This window comes from Sardina pilchardus, chromosome 21, assembly GCF_963854185.1.
Source record: "Sardina pilchardus chromosome 21, fSarPil1.1, whole genome shotgun sequence".
Lineage (NCBI taxonomy): Eukaryota > Metazoa > Chordata > Actinopteri > Clupeiformes > Clupeidae > Sardina > Sardina pilchardus.
The window spans coordinates 27,702,827-27,724,550 of record NC_085014.1 but is presented as its reverse complement, the minus strand read 5'-3'; the positions used below and the strand labels follow the sequence as shown (position 1 = coordinate 27,724,550).

At 41.1% G+C, this 21,724-nt stretch overlaps 2 protein-coding genes and 1 long non-coding RNA gene across 3 annotated transcripts in view; 1 reads left to right on the top strand and 2 right to left on the bottom strand.

Annotated features, from left to right (window-relative positions):
• Positions 1-3,522: 3,522 nt before the first annotated feature.
• On the bottom strand, positions 3,523-7,774 carry zic6 (zic family member 6). The gene is made up of 2 exons (XM_062524808.1): positions 6,814-7,774; positions 3,523-5,092 (listed from the first exon to the last, which is right to left on the bottom strand). Exons 1-2 carry the CDS (start codon positions 7,772-7,774, stop codon positions 4,455-4,457), a joined length of 1,599 nt encoding a protein of 532 aa, XP_062380792.1. The 3' UTR covers positions 3,523-4,454.
• Positions 7,775-10,173: 2,399 nt separating this feature from the next.
• The window catches only part of LOC134069107 (uncharacterized), a 55,718-nt gene continuing 44,167 nt past the window's right edge, over positions 10,174-21,724 (bottom strand). The window contains exon 3 of the long non-coding RNA XR_009936771.1: positions 10,174-11,151. This is a non-coding gene — a long non-coding RNA (uncharacterized LOC134069107). The remainder of the gene's footprint in view (positions 11,152-21,724) is intronic.
• On the top strand, positions 16,418-21,188 carry zic3 (zic family member 3 heterotaxy 1 (odd-paired homolog, Drosophila)). Its single transcript, XM_062525199.1, has 3 exons — positions 16,418-17,661; positions 18,415-18,578; positions 18,937-21,188. Exons 1-3 carry the CDS (start codon positions 16,659-16,661, stop codon positions 19,117-19,119), a joined length of 1,350 nt encoding a protein of 449 aa, XP_062381183.1. The 5' UTR covers positions 16,418-16,658; the 3' UTR covers positions 19,120-21,188.

Here is a 21,724-nt window from a genome sequence, read left to right as displayed (position 1 = left end):
CCCAGAGCAGCCCGAGACACGACCAATAAAACCCCAATCTCGTATTATCTATTCAGAATCCAACGCAAGGCAGTGCATGTCATGGGGTTTTTTGTTTCGAGAGAAGGGACACCAAGTGTATGGCGTGGAGCTCTGTCTGCCAGGGCTGAAAAGCAGGAAGCTTAATCATATACACTCGCTCCATATGCAGAGAGACTCAGGCTCACCCATCCAAACTGGCCGGGATGGCAGCGGGCGGATCTGAGGGATAGATTTCCAAACAGATGGCCCCCGCCTTTAAAGTACTTCCCATTTATTTCCCTCAGCTGACATTAAGGCCGAGCGTCCAACTCGGCTGAAATCAGAGAGGCCCTTCAGAATCATGCATCAAATAGTCAGTGTATGAAAAATACATATATGAAGAGCTGTCTCCCAGGCTACATGTCTACAGTCTAGGACCAATGCATTGTGTCCTCTTGGCACATGCCATGAAAAAAAGCTTGATGTGTTTTTAATGAAGAGTGGTGATGTAGTATCCGGAAGACCATATTTGCTGAGCTGTGAAGCCACTGTCTAAGTAAGCTGATAAAGAGCAGGTTTGATAAAAGAGGAAAATAGCTGAATAAATCAGCAAAGGAATGGAAGTCGTCAGATCATGCTCTATGGGTGTTACCATTACCAACTCACTCTGCTCGATAGGTTCAAATGTGCATTATATATTCTCTGTGCTAACAGTGCATTCCAGACATGATTTGTAGTTGAGTATTTTAGTCCAACAATATAAAAATAACAGCAATAATCAAGGCTCTGGTGCTGTTGTGAGAAGAAACGCACTTGAGGCATTACACTACATTGACTGCTGTTGAGGAGCTCTATTTGCTGCCAGGAGTTTCATAATCTTCCTCTCCAGAATCACTGCAAAATAAACTGATGACATCACCACACTGAGTCATGTTGACAGCATCTCTGTAACGACCTTCCGCTCCTCACAGATTCCATAAAGTCAAAATGTCAGACACTACAAAGAGAGAAGTATAAAAGACCAGTCCGAACATCATCAAATATTCTCTGTAGTTGGAGTCAGAGTCTCTGAAGGACGTGCTGAGTTACTGGAGAAATAAGGCAATTTTTTAAAGACAGGCTTCACATGGATTCACACATAGGCTTCATGCACATAGGCACAGCACAGGCTTCACACATGCAGATATTCCCCATTGTATTATGTCTCATTTAAGTCCTCGCCCGCTCACCCTCGTACACTGACACTGACATGAGCTGCATTTGCCAAAAGTTGTTTTGAGCTGCTGAACGCAGCAGAGTGATATAAATATATGAATGAATTAGCTGGAAATCAGGTCACTGTACGTCTTTTGATGCTGGCCCCATGTGGTCAGTAGACTCCAGTAGCCTTTCTCTCGCCGCTAAACCAGTCAACAGCGACACTTGCCATGTTGCATGCCTTGCCTCACATGAATCAGAGAATGCACGCCCTAGTTAGCCGCGTTGAATTCTGTGGTCACTGATTTCTCAGCAGCCGCTGCTTTTTAAGTAGACTGTAATGATTTGTGCCAGAGGCTCCGTCCCTGGCACTGGGAATTGAGTGTGTAAACTATGAATGAGTTAGATTATTGCAATAACCATCTGAGCTGAAATGGACCCTTTTAAGTGTAATATAGGCTGGTCATTGGTGGCATTATACTCACACATGCACAGCAACATAAAGCAATTGGCACTGGGCATTGGCATGACAAATTGAAATGGATCTGTCCTAGATTATTATGTAACAGCATCCTTCTCACAGTGTGAATATTCCATTTTTTAAATTGGAACACCATTGACACACAAAGGAAAACTACATAACTTTATATTATCAGATGACAAAGACGGAGAGGAGCAAGGAACACAAGGGTAGGACTTGGTTGAGGAACCTGTATAGTTACACCACGCAAATCAATACACGTCTCTTAATGAGAACAGCAGTTTCTGGAATAATAAGAATAAAGAGTGACATCAATGGTGCGGTCCTGGAAGCATTTGAATATTATAGCCTACGTTATATTTATTCTGTCCATCATACTTCAAACACTGTTTGCGCTCATATTATTCACAATTAGATGGTGTCTTGTTCATTTTATTTTCATTAGTCCTGATGACCTCATTATATTATAATGTTAGCGATCATGCAAAGTGAAACACTATATTTGTGTATATCAGTTGTTACATTAGCGCACGGACTTAACGAGTCTCCACGAGGCCTGAACTCCAAAAGGCCACACGGTATGAGCGGAAATATATTCGATACTACACGCAACACACACAGCCCTCTGCCACTCATGTAGGTAGGATTTGAGAAAAGAGGAGAAATACGTTCACACGAATATCACTTGTGTTCTGTGTGAATATCACTTGTGTTTTGCTTACTGAAAGCTTTATAACAGAGTGTGGTTGTAATTTCCATGAAATATGAGAGAGCGCAAATTCGTTCAAACGCAAGGCTGGGCGTATCGGTTGGCCACTGCTGACCCCCAAAAGGGCAAGTTCAAAAAGCCGGACAAGCCCTAGACAGTTGCAAAATGAAAACCATAACTTAAGTTCAGCGATGGAATTGTTTATACTTAACATAGTATCTGTATTGCTTCATATTAGGAAGGTTATTTGTCCTGCAAAGGTAAGACACGCATCAGCAATGACTAATTGGCTGGATATACACGTACACTAGTCTGCATGGTTACTTGCGGTATGTCCATAATGTTAACACATATATTACAGAATAGCCTAATGATTTTAAGTTTGGCTTCTCAGTTTACGTTGCGCTGATGTAAATAGTTCCCATGAGTGCAGAGTTGCACAAATGCTGAATCTAGTCAGAAGTTGTGCGTACGGAGGTCTGACCCGCCAAAAGTCAGATGTATGGCCACCCTAGTGAGTGGGGCCATGTGGATTTGATCCTAAAGGTAGGTTAAGTGTCCTTTGAAATCAATACCAGTTTTGCACACAGCCAACCAGTCGTGGCCCAAAGGATACTGACCCCACGGCTTCTTTTGAACTGGCAAAACAGTTATGGAGGATATGGGCTTCCTACCTCTCCGCCCGTCAGCGAGGTGAAGCACACCGTGTATATAAAATCCTGTTGCCCCAAGTTCAGGTGCAATAGACCTATTCACGTATGTCTCTCTCTCTGTGTGTGTGTGTGTGTGTGTGTGTGTGTGTGTGTGTGTGTGTGTGTGTGTGTGTGTGTGTGTGTGCGCGCGCGTGCGGTGAAGGTGTGTGTGTGTGTGTGTGTGTGTGTGTGTGTGTGTGTGTGCGTGTGTGTGTGTGTGTGTGTGTGTGTGTGTGTGTGTGCGTGTGCGTGTGTGTGCGTGACTGCATGTGCGTGCGTGCGTGCGTGCGTGCGTGAGTGAGTGGGCAAGATGTAAAATCCTCAAATATGCAGCGATATAGCTGAAACAAACAGGGTTCCAAATCTGGGAGTCGTCACTATGCTGCTACTACTACCGCACGTTTTCTTTGAGAATGCATTGGGTTTAATCACACACTGCCTGATCAAAGAGAATGGAGACACTTTAATGGAATATTGAATGCATAATTAATGTTACAGTATATACAGTAGAATTTTAATTAAACATTTTAATTCTTATCAAGTAGACTGTAGATTGGCTTCTCAGTCGATCCAAAAAGAGCTGCAGAGATATATGAAATAGCCTATCCATGTAGACTAACTATTAAAAGAAAGAAAAAGACGGGGGCATCTTGGGAAAAGGCATCAGGAGACATTCACGCCCCACCCTATGTTGGGAGGAAAATAGTGAGGCCTCGCAGGTCCCGTAATTCACACTACTTTTATGTGATGTTTAATGTGACTTGAAAAAAATAATAATAAATTAACGCACGATATCCTAAATAGGTTACCTTTGAATTACGATTTCAACAAGAATTAGACATAAATAACATTCTTTTTACAATATGATGATAGGCGTCAAAATTGGACATGACAGGAAGAAAAATGTTCACAGCTTTCGAAACAACTCTTTTGACTTTTCAACATCACATATCATAGAACAATAATTGTACGCTTTCTTTTATCCAAGAACTTTAATCACTAGGTAATATAACGTATTTCTACTATAGTCTTCTGTCTATATGGTTATTGAGCAGATCATAAACATGGGTCATATTTGCAACAGACTACACTGTTTGTATATAATATTACAGATTTACACCTTTGCTGGCCACTTGTTTTCTTTTTGAACCACTAGACGGGACATTCGTTGCATATGCTATAATGCCAACTGAGCACACCACAACACTGAAACAGTGCCATTTATAACATTTAAAGCTTACATCCACAACGTACACTATAGGCTATTATAAATATTTGTGATTTGAAATGGGAGGACAAATTGAAATTTGGGCTACATATAGCTTGGGTACCTGTTCGGGGAATGGCAGCCTGACTAGCAGCCTGGCTATCGAAATTAGGCTGATGACATGTCCTCGTTACACTGTTTTAACGAGAAGGTGTCCACACCACTGTGACAGGTATACCAGCCGTTAACAATGTTCTTCTGGAAAGGGGAGCTATTTGCAAAAGTCCTGTGTCCTTGAGTAAAACTGTGGCTCGTTTGGTTGCAAGGGTATTGTGAGGGTTCGGGCCTGTAATTGCTCCGCTGTATCAACAAAGGGTCCAAGAGGGCCTGTGACCTATGCGTCGCGTAGTCCAAACTGCTGTCAAACGTGTGATGGAAACGTGACCTCAGAGACGTGTCGTTTCGAATCTCGGGGGAGAGGGACCCTTGCGAAGAGGCAGGTGGTGGAGCCCGCCTCGTGGAGGGAGGGGAGGACACGTCTTGCCGCTCTGTTGTAGGAGACCTGGCTTCGGCAAGGTGTTCCCCATCCTCCAGGCGCTCATCGTTGGCTTTGGATATGTAGGCCTTGCAATGGAGTTTCATATGTTTGCGTAGAGAGCTGGGATGAGTGTAACATTTCTCACATCCTCTGACTTTGCAAGTGTAGGGTTTATCGCTGGAGTGCACATGAGAATGCTTCTTCCGGTCGCTGCTGTTTGCAAATCTCCGATTGCAGCCCTCATACTCGCATTTAAACGGTTTTTCACCTAAACGTGCAGAAGGGGGAAAAATGGCCGCTTATTACGAGGGACATGTCTAGTTAGCCAAAAGAACAGTGAATGACTTCTCTTGGGGAAATGAAAATGTGTTGTTTTCATAAAATATCAACATTGAAGCTACATTTTATTACTCTCAGAGTTTGGGTGCCTTCTGTGGACTGTAAACTGAATCGTTTTAATTTCTCTAGGATGAATGATATCCACGTTTGACTCTCAGGCTCGTCCAGCTTCTTAAAAAGCTGAAACTCACAGAAACTGACGATATGCCCACGAAATTGAAGAAACCTATGAGACCGTTTTCTGCACGTGACAATAGCCTAATACTTAAAGAAAATATTGGACTAACCAAAACACGTCCACTGCAAAACCAACCCCCCTGACACCCCAGCACAAAAATGAGGGTATTTGATTAGGGAAATGAATTACTTTAGCAAACATTACTTCACCAATAAATATAGCTTGATGGCATTATTTATTTAGATTCTCTGTCGGCATGAAATTTCAATTAAAACGGACATGCGTTTTTCACAGGCTACCTGTGAATATCCATCGGATTATTTTGTCACTGCGTCTGATGTCATGTAGCCTATTAGACGTGTTTACATGTGTTCACTGGGTCTGGGTTATTACAAACAGTTTTAACAGAACATTTTTTTTCGTATGGTTTGCTTTTTATTGAACTGCACATGCGTATGAATAAATGTGGTTCGTTGGGCTACTTTAGTGGGCATCTGTGCTGGAATCGCGCTCAATGTTTCAGTTAAATATACACTAAAGTAAAATAATGTTGCAACATATTAATCGAATATTTTCCTTTTCGCAACCACCGAAACACATTTTCATAACTTGCATTTTAAAAGGGGAAAGTATGACGTGTGCACTTCGTCGCGTAGCTTATCTGGCTGCTGAGTTTGCAGCATGGGTCCTGCGCGAGCGCAGAGTAATAATCCTTCCTACTGAGGTTGCAACTGCGCGCCGCGTAAAGACTACGTCACAACTCTCCGGTGTCCCGGCACTTATTTATTTATTTCTCAACATGAATGAGAATGCGAGGCACCCAAACAACTGGCCCAAACAGTTACCTAGTTGTCTGTGTGATCATTATTGCTGTCTCTCCTACGACTAGGCTGCTAGCCTCGACCAACACAGTACAGACCACCACTCCAAATAATATTCATTATTATTACAAAGAATTATCAAACATGCAATAGTTGTGATATTATTCATAACTGACTAGCCTGACATGCAAAATAATATAATTTGATTTAAAATATAAACTTTAAGTGGGGAAGAGTCTTAATAAGTCATTCAACAAAGACACACTTCTGCAATGTTTGCAATGCAATGTTTTAAGGTTGTCTAATGTGATATTTTGGAAATAACAAAGCTCCTAAAACAAAATAACTTATTTGCATAAATGTTGCAAAGTATTTAAACTAACTGATTCTGGAGAGTGAAAACAAAAACATATATGTTGGGTGAAAGTTATATTTTCAGGTAATAAATAATTTGCCAAGTACTCATTTCTCTGATCAGCCATTGGAAATAATACGGGTAATACTCTAATTAAAGAATGGCAAAAGCACGTCACAGTTAAGACTGGTTAATTATTTACCTACTGGCACACGGTAAAATAATAATTGTCAACATTTCAATATAGTTTTATTGACAGCCTACTATTCGTCTGGTAATATTACATGGCCACCAACCTGTATGTGTTCTCTTGTGAATCTTCAGATTTTCTGATCTTGCGAAAACTTTTTCACATCCGTGGAATGGGCAGGGGAAGGGCTTTTCCCCTGTGTGGACTCTTACATGGTTCACCAGCTTGTATTTGGCTTTAAATGGCTTACTGTCCCGTGGACAGTTTTCCCACTGACAAACGTATTCGGTCTGTTCTGGTCCGCCAACATGCTCCACCGTGACATGGGTGACAAGTTCATACATGGTCCCAAAAGTCCTGGCACAGGGCTGCTTCCCGGCCCCCACTTGGCTGTCACTCCATTTGCACACCAGCTCGTTGTTGGGATTTTGCCTGGAGCACCTGAGGAAGGCGTCGCCTCCTCCTCGCTGCACAGCCATGTTCAGCGGTTTGTAGAGACCCAGAAATTGGGTGACAAGTTGTTGGCCGTTGCCCCTCGGGCCGCTGATCGTTTGGCCGTAGGGGTGAACCCTCGAGAGGATATCACCGGAGAGTCCCAGCATTACTTGGCTGCTGAAATCACGAGCAGTGTCGGAGGAGCCGTTGGCCTGTTCGTGGTATGCCGTGAAAAAAGCGTGGCTTCTGCCATCCCTATAGCTGGGAAGGTCACGGTACCTTCCAGTCGTGCCATGCTGGTTAGATCTTGATGCCAGTTGATCTGTGACTGGTGGCATGCCTGGTCCTGACAGATTTGTCCCAATAATAATGCCCCTAGGACTGGGTTCTAACCGGTGGCTGGTGTATCCCGTGTCTGAAAGATGGGGAACCGAATGGTCAACATATGCACGGGCCCTCGTCTCAGGGTAGTCTCGCAGATTGTGCGAGGGGCAGAGTTTTAAGGAACTGCCGGTGGGGTGCCCCATGTGCTCCCCTGCCAAAGGTGGCAGCACCACGCTGGGTTCAGTATTGCTCTCCCCGGGGTTGACGCAAGAAAGAGGGCAGCCACTAAACATCGACAGGCTTGTCATGTTTTGTTGTGAGTTTGGCTGTGAGTTTGCAAAATCAACCAACCTTTAAGTTCAGGATTTACCTAGAAACCGTGTCCCCATTTCCCCTGCTGAATATCATCATCATCTGCATGTGAAATTCTTGGCCGTGAACATCGCAGGCGCAGGAATCAGACACAAGCTCGTTAAAGTTGGTGTGAGTCCCATGCCGTTCACTTTGCCCTCTTGATTTGTGGCAATAACCGTGGTAGTAAAAATGCTTCGAAGCAGGCCATGCTGCAATATAAAAGCACAGCAGGCAAAGCTGCTTTTAAAAACGGGCGCTTTGGGATTGGTTGGAATGCGCGATGATTGACAGCGACTGGGTTTGTTTTAAAAGGGACACGCAGGCGTTCACCGCAGGACTCCGTTTTCAAATATCGCAGAGAAAACGCTTTGATATGTGCCGCGTATGTACTACCAAACATTGGTCTGCCTTTGACTTAAAGGAGTCTCATTACAACAAGCAAATATCTCAAAATCGAACATTCCAAAGTTTATGTGGTAGCATTTATGCCTATGTTATAACAGTTAGGAGACTTGTCCATGGATCGTCACCTGTTGGGTACAATTTCATCAAATTTTACGATTCCGTTTTGAGGGGCTATATTATTCTTGCAAAAAAAGTATTCTGCGTACTCTGTCGAAAACTAAATATCGCTATTAGATTCGGTTTTGTAATTTTCTCTAATTTGCTTCCAAGATAGTCGAAGGAGAGTTGTAATGGGAACTCTTATCTTTTTCTGTCTTCTTAAAATCTTCATTTAACTTAAGCAAATGCTTTTGCTTTTGCTTTTGCTACGACAGCAATTTTCTGTCCATTTGGGCATTTGGTGTAGCCTCACTCTAAGGTGGTGCCAACGCACTTCATCCTACGCCGTGCCGACTTCACCAACTGTTGGCAGATGCAGTCCACTGGCAAGTTGCAATAATCACAAATTAGAACCACTTCTGTGGTCATTCAAGGTCATTTCTTACGGCAGTATTATTCTATACAAAACAGATGATGGTTTGGTCAAGAGACCAAATTTATGTAGCTTACCATTAAATTTAAGTCTTTTAAACGTCAGGTATGACATGCTGTCGAATCAAAAGAACAATATATAATACAGACTTTCACCGCTTTATCAGCGAACGCTGTGAATCATCGATGCAGAAAATTGCTCAGGTTACCGGAGTAGGCAGTTTCTGAAATGTTATCGTTCCATGTGAAGACGCAGTTACAAACTAAATGCCCAAGTAAATAATTCCATCCAGCAGCCTTTTTCAAAACAGAACGGTATCATTCCATCTCAGCCCTCTGTTAAATATATTATTAGTCTATTCATCTGTAAATCTGGGATGAAAACTAAACCTGGAAATAGTTTATTGGGGATCTTAGGGTTAGTAGTACTGTTAGTTCATGATTCCAGATGGCTGAGTCTGCATTGTGATATTATTATGTATTTTTCAAAGTGCCACTGACATCAACACCTAAGAGTGTGCTTTTTGGTGCAGTAGGGGAAAATCCATATTCTGTGATCAGTTTATTTATATGGGCGATGGAGTGTAACCTACAATCTCATATAATGTATCAAGTGTTCTCTTTTTTGGGGAAATACTACATTAAAACCCATGGCACTAGGCCTATGTCCACACAAGCAGCCATTGTCAATTCCGCTTATCAGTAATCTTTTTTACCTGCATTTATCATAAAGTAAGTTGATAAAGGAGCAGTCTCACCCTAAGATGAAATGTGACTCTCCCCTGATGTGACTGATGGCACAAATTTACATTATTGGTCATTTTCGTGAGCTCTCAGATTTGCAAGAGAGAGTGCATGTGAGTGTAAGTAAGTATGTGAAGGCTGAAATCAGACTAGTTATTAAGTTGACAAAAGTGTAAATAGTTTTTCGCCGTCTCTCTGCACTTAAACGGGGAACAAACCAGAAGAAATTATATTTATATGAACTTGGATAGATCTTTCACCATCTAAATGAGCACAAAACAAGACGTTTCAATTAAAAAATATTCAAAACTCACTGGACATTTACTGTAAAACAGCACATTGTTTGAGTTTGATGTACTATGACCGTCTTTTCAGAAAAAAGAAAAAAAAACAGGCTTTTAAAACTTTTGTTCAACGTTTTTTTATTTACTCTGTGGGGTTTGGTGTCAAAGACAACAATATCAAATGTAGAATACTGCATTTTAATGACATGCAGAGCAGTGTGGGGAACACCATTTTCATGAACAAATTAGGAACTCTAGCCTGCAACTATACTTACAGGTTAACACCCTTTATATAAATAACATACATTATAAATCATAGTTTACAAACAGAATGACATCTAACATGAACAAAATCTTAATTATTATGCAACCATGTACTGACACAAGAACATGTTCTGCAGAACAGGTTGCACATTGGAACAGATATTTCACATCACAGCAGAGAAAATACACCACATTTGAATTGTCACCTATCTTAACTTACCTAAAATATCAATACAAATTTAATTTCATTGTGTTTTCCGTTTGAACAAACACCATTGCCTGTTACATTACCGCGCTGCAAAACATGGAGAAAATACAGTCACGAGCACAGAGTATGTCCATAAAGTCAAGGTGACGAAAATAGCCCCTTGCCAAGTAGTACTGTGTTGTAACAGCAGTACATACTGTGGGTCCATTTCTAGTCTGGGTATTTCCACACACGCGACAAGTCAATTCCTCTTCTTTCGCTTTTAATGATGGAGTATGATATGATGAAGTACGGACATCATACACTAGTGCTCTCACAGGCTCTCTCATATTCAAACGGACATGCAATACTACAAAATGCTATTAGACAGACAAATACCAGAATGACAATATAGTATATATGAGTGTTGCTGTTTTCATGTCCAGAGTGCGGCACATACATCATCCAAAAAGGTCAAAGCGGCGTTGAGGGTCAAGTAACACTGCTACCTTTAGTAAATGTGTACCATATGAGCAAGACGTGCATCATTCACATGTTTAGCTGACAGCGCATCTGTCCATTCCTCACGGAAGACAAGAAAGAAGTAGGCACACTAAATTGTGGCCTCATACTAAACTACCATGGGCTGCAGGAAGGATTCTGCAGGACATTGTGCCAGATTGTACTGGAGTCAAAATGGCATCCATCAGCGATCTCAAAGCACTGTTAACATATCCAAATATAATATACTGTGTATATAATAATATATATACAGAGAGAGAGAGAGAGAGAGGCAGAGAGAGAGAGAGAGTTAAATACAAGTCCTTCTTACTTGATCTTGCAAGATTGCTATGTGCATGAGCAGTTTATGCAATGCACTAGTATGTTGCATCTTCTCTTCATCATGTTGAGCTGCCTGTAAAAAAATAAGATCATGCATTCAGCATTTTTGCTTAAACGTTAAAATGACCAAATTACCATGAGATTATGCATAGTTGCTAGATATACTGTAATGATCGTGCGTGTGTGTGTGTGTGTGTGTGTGTGTGTGTGTGAGTGTGCACGCGTGCGCGTGTGTGTGTGTGTGTGTATGACGATTGAGTGTGTGGGTGAGAGATTACTGTATATGCATGCTTTTCCCTGTGTGTGTGGAATGAATGAATGTGGTGGGTAGATGTGTATTAGCAACTAGCACACTGAAAGACACAGAGTAAGACTAATAAACAAACACAATCTGTAACTGTAGCAATCGGCAACTCATATGCTATTGTATCAACGCCACACACCATTGGATCCGCACTGACGCGGCCATTGCTGCCCACGTTGGGTCAAATGGACACGAGTATCTCAAGCCTGGAAAACACTCACTGACCAATATCACGGTCATTTTCAAACTCAATCCTTCAGAGTCTGCCCAAGAACTCCAGACTCCAAAGTGTTTAAACTCTCCCCCTAAACATGGTTATTGCCATGCAAAGGTGAATGCCTCACAGGCTGGTGCGATAATATAAGCACTGCTGGCCTACATGACAGCTTAGGCATGCATGACTTACTGACACGAAAGAAGCTTACACTAAATCCTGAGAGGTATATATTAAAGGCAGGTGCCTCGAGGAGAGCTGTGTTGTCACTCTGGCCAAAACAATGCTGCACAGGTCAACAAAACAAGACCTTGCCTTCAAAGGACAGCAAATATCATGTTCACATTCCAACTGGCCCACTAGCAACAGATATAAACGGCAGTATTTTCTGAAGCACTAGCGTTTCATAGGAATGAGTAATTTCAGTAAGGAAAAAGTTAGCTGAAATCTAGGACAAAGCATGTATGTGTGTGTGTGTGTGTGTGTGTGTGTGTGTGTGTGTGAGTGCGAGAGTGTGTGCGTGTATGTGTGTGTGTGTCTGTGTGTGTGTGTGTGTGTGTGTGTGTGTGTGTGTGTGTGTCATGGAATTCGTAGAAGTGTCAACAATCTCCCTAAAAAACACACTTTCTCACAATGAATACAATGGATTTAAATAGTTGGCTATATTCATCTTGTTAATGTACTGATTCCAGAAAATATGAGATGTTGTGGTGGATAATGCCAACGATTCAATAGATAAATAACTGATAACTGATGGGAAACCTAGAACAACTGCTGCTATGACAAAATAACTTTTCGTCATTACAAATCTACATCTAATTTGAAACCCAAACCGCATTTCCAGAAAGCAATTTTCTGAATTGGCTCATTGTACTTGATTGCAATAAGCCATTATATTCACAAATAACACAGTTCAGAGATGTCAGTGTCAACTGAAAAACCTCCAACCCACACACTCAACTGGCGTGCAGTTTTGTCTGGGCTCACTACTCCTAGCTTGGCCCTCCGCTGATGGCTGAGCCCAACCATTTCCTCTGTCTGGGAATTATTGGGTTAACGCCTGAGAGGAAAGTTTCTGTTGCACAGAACTTGGCGAGTACCGCTTCACACAAACCAGCGCGCAATGTCTACTGTTAGCACAAGGAGTTGTATTAAAACCATATAAGATAACGACTCAAAAAGAGTGTCAATGCGCACTACTCTTGTAAGAGGGCACACGCTCTCTGGATATGTTCAAAAGTGAACGTGCCGTTTAAGGTTGTATTTTCGGATAAACGCCAGCTTCCTTACATGTTTTGAGTTAAATACATTCTACTTACATCAGCCAAGGTAAAGATGAGTATTTATATCGAGAAGGAGTATCGTGGATTACTTCCACGCAGTACATCAAGCAAACTAGGAGAAGAATAAGTGGTTCTGTATTTTAGCGCACCATTGTGATGTGATACAGTGATTCTCGTTTGATATTAATATCAAGAGGTTCCTCGTAAGAGGTTTATGCGCATGCCCGGGACTCATGGATCGTTTCAGAGCCCTCGGCACGATTTCTTTCCACCTACATTAATCAGATATGGGGATACAGAACATTAGCTCAGATTATAAATCAAAATCACAGCAAACACACACATATTGAATGTTTGTGTACGGCTGAGTATAAAGTAGGCTACACGTTTGATTCCTTGAAAATCCTTTAGAGAGGACAATGTCATAGAAGATGAGACGTTTGATAAGTAGGCCTACGTGGATGTAATTGTGAAAACTATAAAGAGTACAACGTCTATTTTATTACTTTTAACGCCCCAAATGAACATGATTGCACAATCAACATAGTCTTGGGGCAGCCAGAGCGTGTCAGTCCATGTAGCTACTAATGAGTTGCCTAATTTGAAAATATTTAAAATACTTTAAGTAAATTAAGAGGGTAGCATGGCAAATAGTGTGTGTAAGAGAGACATTCATGAATACCACGCTTAGGAAAATATTTTGTGATGGTATAAACGAATCTGGTCTGCTACTAAAATATATTGGGCAAACCTAAAACAAAAACGAAACCTTGCAATTATTTTGATATAGCAGAAAACAATTCAGACGTAGCCTATACCCTCCTCAGGAAAACTAAAAGTGACCAATTAAGTCAGTGGAAATCCTGAATATCTCCATCATTAAGGATTTACCATAATATTTACTGTTATTGTATTATTATTGCAATACATGACCACTGTACCTCCAACCTTCTTAATTTCATTTTGAAGCACGTCATGAAAGTCTGAGTGAAGGTCCTGTAATGGGTTGGGGCCTTACGTAGCATTGGCAAAATACTAAAAGCTAAAAAGGTAGAGAGGTAGGCGCGTTCTTTCTGTAGGCTACTTGACATATGATAGAATGTATTTATATAGATAAACAGTATGCACTGCGTGTATAAAAGAAATAAGTAACATGTATAGGGGGAATGGTATGGGCCTATAGGCGAAGTAAAGTATTATACCTCAATGCATAGGCTACTTTTATCCTTGGTGCACCAGTTGCTGAAGACCATTGATTAGTACTAATGCTAATAGTTTTAAAAAAGGTAAATACAGTCTATTTATACTTCAACAAACAGCAAGCCGTGGTTGTAGGCCATCGTGCGCACGCCTCTTGTGGTTAATTGTTTTATGGTCATATTCTCACTGTGAACACACCATATATAATAACCTAACCGCGTCCCGAGCTTTCAACGGCCCAATAAAATATCTCGAGGGAGAACAGAGAAAAGTTAACAGCCCGTCACTTGTGAAAGTTCACAGAGGTCGCCATAAATTTCTGACTCAAAGGCAGGCCAGCATATTTACTCGTCCGCTACCTCATAGAGAGAATATATTTAACTCATAGTAAGTGTGTGTGTGTGTGTGTGTGTGTGTGTGTGTGTGTGTGTGTGTGTGTGTGTGTGTGTGCCTGCGCGCGCGCGCGCGTGTGTGTATGCTCGCTCGCTCGGGCGCGCTGTGTGTGTGTGTGTGTGTGTGTGTGTGTGTGTGTGTGTGTGTGTCAGAGAGAAAGAGATAGAGAGCGGGAGGGAAAATAGAAAAGAGTGAGAGATGGCTTGCTAACGCGTGTGAGTGTGTAGCCTATGTGTTTGTATGCCTCTGTGTGTGTGTGTGTGTGTGTGTGTGTGTATGTGTGTGTGTGAGAGAGAGAGAGAGAGAGAGAGAGAGAGAGAGAGTAAGAGAGAGTAAGAGAGAGAGAGAGAGACTGTCTTCAGGCTACTGTTTCCCTCCACAATTCCACAACAATGATTCAGGTGTAAATCGAAGAAGTGTTTCAAAAGCCAGTTGTAAACCACTGACTAATTCATACAACTTATCATTGTCAAATAGAAAACACTATGCAACACGACAGCTTATTTTCAAAGAACGAGGTACAGCATAGGCCTGTCCAATTCTACAAATATGATTCGGTACAAACACATTCGACCCGAAACACCTAGCCCAATTCGTCTACAAAATTAGATATCTTAGAAAATATTACATAAAGACCCAAACTCACCTTAAAAATCATTACAACCTTTTCGAAGGCTGCGCATGTTAGACTCAAAGCGGGCCAAGTGCAGAGCTGACGCGGAGTGAGGGACTGATTTGGAGATTTTTCTTTTTGAAATGTCTAAAATAAAAAAAATCTGAGCTCCTTCCTGAGACAGATTGGGGGTAGGGGGTATAGTGAAAAGGCTTGGTGTTATAAAGCGCCGCTTGAAGCACTCAGCGTCTCTGAACTTGATCAGATTGTATGTGTCCTGCAGCGAGTCTGTGGCAACCCTGTGAAACTTGCTCTATAGTATGATTTTTTTTAGGAAGGGGGGGGGGGGTCAAGGGGAAAAAATCTCACTATATTACAAGTACTGCCACTTTTCTTTCTGTCTTTCATTCTTGTGTCCCACTCTCACACCCTGTAGCGCTTTGGAAATCTTAGGAACTCGGTCAGGACCGTTTATAAACTATTGTTGGCTAAAGTGAGTGGGCTAACAACAATAATAATAACCTCAGGTTAATCATGGCAATAAAATGTGTTGCTTATAATGTATGGATATGGACAGTATTCAGCTACACAGGCTACATAGATGCATAGATGCATAGATAGATAGATAGATAGATAGATACTTATCACCATCTCTGGGGGAAAAAAATGCTAAGACTGTTTGCACATTTCCATCTGCCTATATCCTTATGGCTTGTTCTCCAGGCTCCATCTCATCTGACAATCCAAAACAAGTCGCAAGTCAGTTTTACACTGCTTGCAGTAGCCTACTACTAATACATGAAGACATTAATTTACAAAAAATAGCATGCTGAAAAATAGGTTAATGTTTCATTCCAAGTTTATCTCAAATTAGGTAAATTTTCACACAAGTTTAGCCTACTTGACCCAATAGTAGCTTGCACTGGTTAATAAACTGCATTGGGTAAATTATGTATACCAACAACCGAGGGAACAGAGTGGTCGCTATGTGTTTTATTAATGCAAACACAAATTAAGTATGAGTAACTTTCCACACAACTGCCGTGCCTCCAATGGGAAACAAACAAGGCTCGCGTACAGAACTGAAGTAATGTGCCGTAGTCTCACCTGCAAATAATGCCTCGCTAACCAATGAAATTTAACCAATGAAACGAACTAACATTTCCAATCCTCAAATGTGCCAATCAACAGACATCTAGCCAATTAACTCCTCTCACTGCGGTCACGTGGCAAAGAGAAAGCTGTGCTCTCATTGGCTGTCGTAGAGCTGCCTCCCGAGTTCATTTATGTGCAAGGAGTGAGTGATTGACTTCATCAGTCCAAGGACATCATTCGCCTGGAAAGGGGGGGAAGTTTGATCCTCTTTCTCACGGATCACAGTTACGGGAGTTTCTCTCCCCTGCTCACCGAGCACCAGGATTTCCTTCTTTAACTTTTGAATTCTTCGTGTAGGTCTAGCAGAACGACATTGTGTAGAATAACAGATTTCGCATAGGCTATAACTTAGCTCCGCTAACACGGGGTTTAAATTTTATTTACTCACTTTTCGTTTCCTTTTGTCATTTGAGCCCAAATGACTATGCTCCTTGACAGTGGTCCTCAGTTCCCATCGCTTGGAGTTGGGGGGTTCGGAACACCGAGGCATCATGAACTCGGGAACAGAGACCCGGGTCTGGGACTAAATCCCTTCGCAGATTCCTCACATTCGGCAGCGTTCAAGCTTAGTCCAGTGACCCACGATATCGCGTCTAGTCAGACGTCTGCGTTTACTCCGCAAGCTACTGGATATGCAGCCGCGCTTGGGCACCACCACGGTGGACAGGTGGGCTCCTACGGCGGGGGACCGTTCAATACAACCCGCGACTTTCTCTTCCGAAACCGTGGAGCTGGCATCGGCGAGTCGGCAGCATCGAGCGCCCAGCATGGGATCTTTGCTGCTTCCGCGGGGAGTCTACACGGACCCCATGCAGGAATCTCTGACAACCCGGGACATCTGTTGTTTCCTGGGCTCCACGAGCAGGCAGTAAGCCACACATCACCGAGCGGACATGTAGTAAACAGTCAAATGCATCTTGGTTTACGCGGGGACATTTTTGGAAGACCAGACCCGTACCGTCCCGTCGCGAGTCCTCGGACGGACCCTTACGGCACCGCTCAGCTGCATAACTACAACCACCCGATCAATATGAACATGGGGATGAACGTCCCGACACACCACGGCCCAGGGGCTTTCTTTAGATACATGAGGCAGCCGATAAAGCAAGAAATGTCCTGTAAATGGATTGAGGAGAACCAGATGAACCGACCCAAAAAGACTTGCGATAGGACTTTCAGCACCATGCATGAAATGGTAACGCATGTGTCCATGGAGCACGTTGGCGGCCCGGAGCAGAGTAACCACATTTGCTTCTGGGAGGATTGTCCCAGAGAAGGAAAATCATTTAAGGCCAAATACAAACTCGTCAATCACATCCGTGTACACACTGGAGAAAAGCCCTTCCCGTGTCCGTTTCCAGGCTGTGGCAAAATATTTGCAAGATCGGAAAATCTGAAAATTCATAAAAGAACTCATACAGGTAAAAAGAAAAAGAAAAGAGTTGAACTGCATTCCATTATTATTATGATTCTGTGTGCGATGTGTTCATGGCAGGAATGAGTTAAACTGGCCGAAACAAGCGGAGAGCTAGCCTACTCAAGTAAATGTTGAATAACTGTGTGTGAGAATACAAGGCCGCGATTTCTTGCCTTCGGCTGAAGATTTCTTTACTTAGCAAAGATCGGATATGAAACAAAACTTTGTGCAAATGCTATATACATACTAGATGGAGATTTTGCAAAGGCAAAGAAAATGTAAATGGGTTGTTTCCTTAACGTTTCCTAGGTGTTATCTTGATTGTTGATCTTTTTGCATTTGTGTAGTCTATAGTGCAAACACGTAAGAGTGGCCCTGTAGATAAGTCCGCTTTATTTCGGCTGCATGTTGTTTAACGGTTCTTAATGGGTCTGTTAATGCTAAAGAAAGGTTTGAAACTCGGTATTTGAAAAAGTAAACAAATGTTACACCCAACTGTAGTAATTCTTCAGGGGAGTTAGTTACTCAGTTGTGAACGTAAAATGTTTGGCACAAAATTATCTTCAAAGGAACTATTAGGCCTATTCCTCTCAAGAAAAAAAAATGCGTAAAACTCTTTACACATGGTGTTGTGTCCACTATTTCAGTTCAAGCCATTTAGAGGAATAGACACTGTGTATTGGGAGTGCAAATATGATGTGCTCTGGAACATCAACAGTGTTTTGTAGTAGTCTATATGATGGTCTTTTTTTGGCAGGAGAGAAACCGTTCAAGTGTGAATTCGATGGCTGCGACAGACGCTTCGCCAACAGTAGCGACAGGAAAAAGCACATGCACGTGCACACTTCTGACAAGCCCTACATCTGCAAAGTGTGCGACAAGTCCTACACACACCCCAGCTCTCTCAGGAAACACATGAAGGTAAACAAATCGACATTAATACACATCATCAATACACACCCTTTCGGATGGCCATTCTGTCTTAGCCAGTAGCATAAACATAACATCTATAGCACTTAGGCCACAGGTTTTTTTATCAATAAAACTGCATGGCCAAGTCTTGTCTTAAACTTCACCCCTAAATGACCTATTCCTGAATATTTAGTTTTGAGCATATTTTCCTCATTGAAGATGCATTATTAGTGATGGGCTATGTGTAATAGCATCTCTGCACTGTGGCTTGCTTCTGTTGAAAGATGAAAGCTGCTATGCATGTGCGACTGTCGTGGTGATGACAATGTGTAGTAATACATGCTTTTGTTGATGTTTATTATTAAAGGTACACGAGTCACAGGGTTCAGAGTCGTCTCCTGCAGCAAGTTCTGGATATGAATCGTCTACACCCCCAGTTTTAGTCTCAGCGAACACAGAGGACCCCACGAAAACCCCACCGTCTGCAGTGCAAAACACATCTGCACACAGCGATGGACTAGCGCCCAACTTTAATGAATGGTACGTTTGAAGTGACAAACAAGCTCTCTATACGGACCACAAGAGTAAGGAAACCTTCAAAACTATTCAAGGTGTACAAAATGGCATGGGCACAACATGGAGAGATAACAGTTTGCCAGCAGGCCTCGTCCTTTCTCAGGATTCGAAAAAATTGACTTTTATTCCGAGTTCGAAGAAACAAATCATAAATAAAATACTTTCTAAGAATAAATAAAATGTTTTTCACTTTTAGTTTTCAGGTTTCAGATAATTATTTTATTTTTCATTTTATGTATTTTCTCAAAATTTTATTTAAAAATAAAAGGAAGAATATTTCACGGTGTTTTATATTAAGGTGAGAGTTCACCATCACCTTTTAATTGATTGTTACAACTTCAAACAGTCTTAAGAAACGTGCCAAAGTCTTTGTCTTGAACTTGAACAAGAAAATAAATCATAAATAAGTATATAGCCTACTCGTGAATGTATTTCCTTGTTTGATGGGGTCGAATCTGTTGTCCACGTCCGTTTTCAGGTGGAGAAGTGTGATGTTAGGTTACGATTGTTACATTTGAATATAACGTTGCCTTTTGTTAATAACGATGTAAATACATATCCATGATGCCATATTTATCAATTTGTAATTTAATTATCGGGGTAAGATCCGAATCTTAAATGATATTTATGGAAATATTTTCTAACAAGACTGTACAGTTTTGGGTCATAACCAGTTTAACATTTAAGAAAAAAAATCATTAACTCTAAAGCTCCCATTCTGCGATTGTATCTTTTTTTACACAATAAATGTGTCTTATTTGGAGAAAAAATATCAATTACATAAATATAATTGATTGACATTTGTTTATATAATGTTTTTACTTTACTGCCATTCTTTTTAGCTTGTGAGACCATTGATAAACATGTGAAGCATAAATTCTGTAGTTGAAAAAATATATAAAGCACGTCTATCGACATGCTTTTAATTTTGATCAAATTAACTACTTTTTTATGTATTTACTTTAGCATCAGAGCGTAGACCTAATTTGTACTAGCAAAGCTTAGCTACAAATTTCAAGGGCCCTCCAGCCACTTGCATTCATTCCTTGCATCATGATCAGATTCTCAGAAAAGTTCTACCAGAGCATATAGTTTTCATTCATGAACTGTAAACACATGTGACAGTGTACAAAACACCATTTCTAAATTCTTTGGGATGAGCCCAACCATGAGTCCGTATCCATTTATCGATGGTTCCAGTACTGTCTTTGTGGATGCAAGTAGCTACGTGTTTAAATGTGTCCATTAACAACAATGAACTGTCACAACACAGGAATTTCAAAATAAAAGTTTTTTGTCAGCTTGCATTGTTTTAAATGTAGCTCTTCTGTGAATATTAGCGTTGTTATTCGTTATGAAAACTGTGGTTGTTACATATAGAGAAGTCTGATTTTCTTGTTTTATGTGAATAACCTTCCGAGATGACCTGTTTGTGCGATCACAACTTTAGTCTGAAGAGTACTAGATTTATGTTTCATGAGGGGATATATGTTTAATGGCACAAAGAGTTACAGCATTGCATTGTAACTTATTTTTAAGAATTGAAACTTATGCATATACAAATATATTGTGCTTATGAGACGATTTCAGAACACCAGCACTACTTTTAAAAAGAAAATGTAAACAGCACCTCGTAAGCAACGATGATATATTAAATATGTTTATTTAAATAATTTAATGAATATATGTTTTATAAACTATTTTCTATACATTAATTTAAAAGAACTACGTTTTTTATTTCAAATCACCCTCATATACTGTAACCTAGGCCCTGATGTCAGATTGAACTTCTGATGTATAAGCGCAGCTAGTTTGTGATGTTGTAACATTTTCTGGGGAAATGGGTCACGCATCAAGTTATTCCTGAAAAGCAAAGTGTTTAACTGATGAACTGTGTCACAGTGCCACATAAGACGCAATTGATAATACTACAACGCGCCTAAATTTAGGGGAAAGAGAAGAATAGGCTTCTTACTTGTACTTTTTCAAAGCAGGATAATTTTTGTTGGTCTGTTTGTTTTACAAACTATTTATGATAAAATGTGAGCATACATTTTCACTGAAATTAAAGTCAATGAAACATGGCAAACGGGATGAATTTCTGCTGTCATTGTTGTTTTACTCTCTCTTCATTTGTGGCAAAACAACTTCACACCCAATGCCGAGTGCTAGAACTGGTAATCTACTTGAACTTGACAGTGAGGAGGGCGCCATCTTAGAATGTGGTTTCTGCCTAGGGGGACTAAAAAGTTGCCGTCTGAAGTACAGTTGGGAGGCGACTGGCATGAACCCACTCTGCAAACATATTTCTTCAGAGGGCAGTCTGAATGAGAATGCACAATATAATTTCGGGTTGTGGCTTCATGTAACTGTTAACATGAATTAATGACTTGAGTTGCAGTCCAATTAAATTGCGTAAACGCAACAAATGTTTAAAGCAACGCCCTACTGTGAAGTCCCTACTTGAATCCTATACCTATCCTTGAATATTGACCGTGCTGACCAAGTCAACGACCTGCAGCTCTCAGCAAAACCTTTTTAGGTAGGTTGGCCTTTAGAGTGGGCCAGGAAGACTACAC